This window comes from Mus caroli, chromosome 4, assembly GCF_900094665.2.
Source record: "Mus caroli chromosome 4, CAROLI_EIJ_v1.1, whole genome shotgun sequence".
Lineage (NCBI taxonomy): Eukaryota > Metazoa > Chordata > Mammalia > Rodentia > Muridae > Mus > Mus caroli.
Window position 1 is genome coordinate 2,541,083 of NC_034573.1, and position 4,815 is coordinate 2,545,897.

The window sequence follows — 4,815 nt, forward strand, 5'->3', positions numbered from 1 at the left end:
TTTTAACACATACATATGTAATGTACATCAATGTTTTTTAATGTAGATGCCTTTTTCAAATATTTTTTTTTCTGAAATGAATGGTGTAGTCTTTAATTAATTCCTAAATTGATATTTTGGATAAAAATATATCCACAGATTTTTAAATGAATTCTGCTCATATGCTTTAAATTTTTCCAGATACTGGTACATTTTAAGTTAATAAAAATTTCAATTAAGAAAAGCATGCAGGGGTTTCCTATGCAGTTAGAACTAGCAAACACTTGGACTTTTTTTTTTTCCTTTTTTCTTTTTTCTATTTTACTCTGAAGAAACTGATTTTTGAAATGGTAAGCTCTGTGTCCTCCTGGCTATGTCACAGTACCCTGCCTTTACAATTACCCAGCAAGAGCTGTAGACACTGAGACTAGCAGACAAAGCACTTGCCCTTCTGAAGCTCATTTCGCACCAGGGTAAATGCCAGGAGAATGTGACAACCTCCTGCAATTCAAGGGCACTGCAGCAAGTTGGCTATGTTAGCCTAAGCATTGGACTCTGGCTCAAGGAAGAGACCCTCAAAGGAGAACAGTGGAGGAAAACACTCAACATAACCTCCAGCCTCTACACACATGCGCACATGTTTACCTACATGTGCACATACACTCACACATGCCTCCACAGATATGCACACTACATACACATGTCAAAAAATGGAATTGTAGACATAACACAAAGAATGAGACTTCTGATATCCCAATAAAAGTTTTACTCACGGGTTTGCTAGTCTTTATTTCATATACTTCATATATGACACAAAATAGACATGTGGTTTTTTCCCCCTAAGCATTTAAAATGTAAAAATTACTTTTAACACTTAGGCTGCACAGAAACGGGAAGAGTAACTTTGGTTGACGGGCTATTGTTTGCTAACCATCACTGCACAAGAATAAAAATATGAGAAGAAGGCACCACCAGGAGACCCATCATTCTGTATGAAAAATATGCTTTTAAAAAGCCATGGGAAGGGATGTGGATACATTCATCTCAGGGAGTCATAAAACTTGTTTTAAAAACAAATTTAGCTTAGTACAGATTAGTATACAACATAAGTGTGTCTTTCTTATAGCTCATCTAAACAACTAAATTTTCTTGGTCTTGAAAATTACTTCCTATAACAAGGCAAAGCAGGAAGCACAGTGAGTTCCAAGCTTGCTTAAGCTACGCAGGACGTTCCAGCCTGGGCTGCTTTGGGCCTCTGTCAAAATGAAAAAGGAAAGAAGCATAGCCTACCTAGGTAATAACTCTGTGCTAGTATTCAGTGGTAAGGTTTTAAGATTTTGAGGAGTCTGTGGATACAGCTCTCTGTTGGAGGACCTGCGCAGCATCCACTGGACCCTGCTCCAGCCCTCACAGACAAAAGCATGTTATTGAATTTACTGTAATCTTAGGGATATATTTGAGTGAGTGATTACTTTGGATATTTTTGGATTTCTTGAAAATATGAATATTTTAAATAAATATGAGAAAAATTATTGTAGCCTACCTGTAGATGAATAATTTAAATGTTCTGTTCAAAGTTTAAAACACGAACATTCATATGTTAATTTCTGAAAGATGTGTAATTTTAAAATTACTAAATGTTACAATATTTTTATATATATAGTATAAGAAAAAGATAAATATAATTTATATATAAATATATTTTCAGTAAAAATGACATAGCTAATAACTCTCTTTAAAGTATATTACTAAAGCACTATTGCACTCATTATTTAAACACTATTACTCAGCTTTTCATTATTGTTCTTCATCTTTAAGGCATTTAAAGATAAAAACAAAACATTTTTAAGGAACATATAGCTCTTTAAGCCCTCACCTTTCTGACTCTCTAGTCCTCCTTCTCTCCCTTCCCTCTTCTCTCCACGTGGCCATGGCCGGTCTCTCTCTCTTTCTACCTTCTCTCTTTCTCCGTGCCTTTCTACAACAAACCATAAAAAAAAGAACATATAATGTCAACTTGTACTTAATGAACTCCACATACTTCATAGCTAAGTTTTTTAACTGATCATTTCTCTGAGTCCTGATTTTAAATTTATCTTTTATGTTGATTCATGATCAAATATGACATAGAAATTGACTGTTTTTTTTTTTTTAAGACAAGGTCCTTTCTGTAGTCCTGGCTTGTCTAGAGCTGATGTAGATCAGAATAACCTCAGACTCATAGAGATCTGCCTGGCTCTGCCTCACGGGGGCTGGAATTAAAGGCTTAAAAGACTCATGTTGTGGTTCTTGGAGGTGCCTTTTTAATTTCTGAAAAATGCTCTTCTTATTGGTATGTGTGTCAAAAAGAAGGAAAGATAAAGTAGTTCAAAACTGGAATAAAAATCTCCAGCAACAATATATTAAAATATAGGGAGAACATGTCGAAACTTCCCTAGTGTTTCTAGAATAGTAAGATCATTTTCAAGCTCTCACCACCATAAAAAAAGTTGAACAATAATTTCCTTTACCTTTATGCAAAGCATGATATGATCAGTTAAGACATTTTTATAATATACTCACACATGAAGAACCTTACTAGTGAAAAATTAATAATTTCACTAAAACGTGAATTTGAAGCACTTCCATAATTAATTGGTAGTTTTCATAAAAATATAAAGCAATTTCCTTAGGAAAGAACCCTGCCAATTGGAATATCTTCATTTTGAAAATAAAAACAAAAGACATTGCTCTGAAAGTGATGAAACTCAGGCCCCAGCTACATGAATCCCCAGGAACGAGAGCAGTGAGAACGGAGTTCGTCTCACTAATACAGCTACTAGGAGGCTTCAGTGAGCACTAGTCCCAAGGCCTGTTTACTGATAACGCTCAGCAGTCCTTACATCATCCAGTGTCCTCTTCTTCCAACCACATATCAGTGTTTCAGTTTATATTTAAACTCAATATCATTTAGTGGTGGCAAAATTCCCAAGCCTGCCCGGGACTGATCTAGAGGGGGACACTTGATGTGGCTCTCTACAAGTTCCAGTTCAAAGTAAGACAGCATCAGAATCAAAAATTGCTTGATTTCTTGGACAGCAAATAGTCTTCCAGGACATATTGTAGCTCCTGATCCAAAGGGCATGTAGAAATACTTCAGCTTGTTTCCATTTCTATAGAAGGTGGTCTTTGCTTTCCCACTTTCATCAAGGTATCGGTCGTATTTAAAAGTCTACAATAAAAGTACAACAAATCAATGACATATTTTGAGAGAAATTTGTCCCATTTTTCACTTGGGAGACCCAAAAGGTAAGTTTCTACTAATGCCATCCTCAGCAAGTTACATACAGTCAGCTGTGAACCAGAAGGATACTGGAGAGGACTTAAGAGAGCAGGAGGAATTAGTAGCTCTTGGTACCTCCTGACCCTGCCTGGGGACTCATTCCTCAGATAGGCAAAGAAGCAAGAAGGGTTCTAAACAGAAACTGGAAGATCGAGTCGGATACATTATTCTCCAATAGTGAGGATCTGGGAGAAGATTTTTTTTCTTTCTTAAGAAAAAAACAAAGGTAACTTTGCAGGATCTATGAAATGAAAAATATAAGGACTAAAACTTTTGCCTCTATCCAAAGTGTCCAAACATGAATATTTGCTGTAATGACAGGGAAAATAACTATGGTTCCCATGAGAAAATCAAAGCTGCACTACAAACCCATCCCTTATTTAGACCTGCACAGATATCACTGCACGGATAATACTGAACTATGATGAGCAGAAACTTACCAAAGGGTCTGGGTAGATTTCAGGATCCAAGTGCATTAACTGTGGGTAAAGAGCTATGATGTCATCTTTTCGAATGTTATAGGAACCATCCTCAAGGTGTAGAGTGAAGTCCTCCTTAGCTGTCCGGATATTCAAGGATGCACTGGAGAGCCTCAGAGCCTCCTTGATGATGCTATCTAAATATTTTTAAATAGAAGAAGTCAGATGGGAGGGAAGGAAAGGAGGAAATGAAATGGCAGTACAGGAGAGAATAATGCATACATTAAAATAGTCTCAGTTTATTCATTGTTATGCTTGTGGGTGTTTTGCCTGTATGTATACACATGTGCCATGCACATGTGTAATGTCTGCACAAGTCAAAAGAAGTTGTCAGATAATTCAGAACTAGGTTTATAGGTGGTTGCAGGCCTCTATACGGGTACTGGGAGTTGAACCTGGGTCCTCTGCAAAAGCAGCAAGTGCTTTGAGCTGCTGGGCCATCTCCCCAGCCCTGAGTTTATGCACTTACAGGTTACATAACACACTACCTGAAACACTTCTGACAACCTACATACAAAACAAGCAAATAAAAAAAAATAAACAAGCAAATGGGAAGCTAAGGGATAAAAGCTTTCGACAGCTATGTCTGTTGCCACTGTACTGTTCTTGGTGACTCAGCTGAAATATATTTTCAATCTGACCATCTAAATCAGTGGTTCTCAACCTGTGGGTCATGATCCCTTGCGGGGGAGGGGGGGTGTCAAACAAGCTTTTCACAGGCTTTTTACATTACAACTCATAATAGTAGCAAAGTTATAGTTCTGAAGTAGCAATGAAAACGATTTTATGGTTTGGGGGGGGGTGGTGGTCACCACAACATAAAGTACCACAGCATTAGGAAGGTTAAGAATCACTGATCTGTGCTCGCTTCGGCAGCACATATACTAAAATTGGAACGATACAGAGAAGATTAGCATGGCCCCTGCGCAAGGATGACACGCAAATTCGTGAAGCGTAACATCGGCACAACAATCAAGGAAAATGTAAAATGCAAAAAGATCCTAACTCAAAACATCCAAGAAATACAGGACACAA

General features: G+C 37.3%; 1 protein-coding gene and 1 non-coding gene across 2 annotated transcripts in view; one reads left to right on the forward strand and one right to left on the reverse strand.

Annotated features, from left to right (window-relative positions):
- Nucleotides 1-730: 730 nt before the first annotated feature.
- The window catches only part of LOC110293070 (cholesterol 7-alpha-monooxygenase), a 10,162-nt gene continuing 6,077 nt past the window's right edge, over nucleotides 731-4,815 (reverse strand). The window contains exons 5-6 of the mRNA XM_021160837.2: nucleotides 3,742-3,917; nucleotides 731-3,190 (exon numbers count right to left, since the gene is read on the reverse strand). Coding sequence (XP_021016496.1) covers nucleotides 2,894-3,190; nucleotides 3,742-3,917 — 473 coding nt within the window. The 3' untranslated portion in view covers nucleotides 731-2,893. The remainder of the gene's footprint in view (nucleotides 3,191-3,741; nucleotides 3,918-4,815) is intronic.
- LOC115031076 lies at nucleotides 4,641-4,747 on the forward strand. The gene has a single exon (XR_003836641.1). It is a non-coding gene; the product is annotated as a U6 spliceosomal RNA (small nuclear RNA).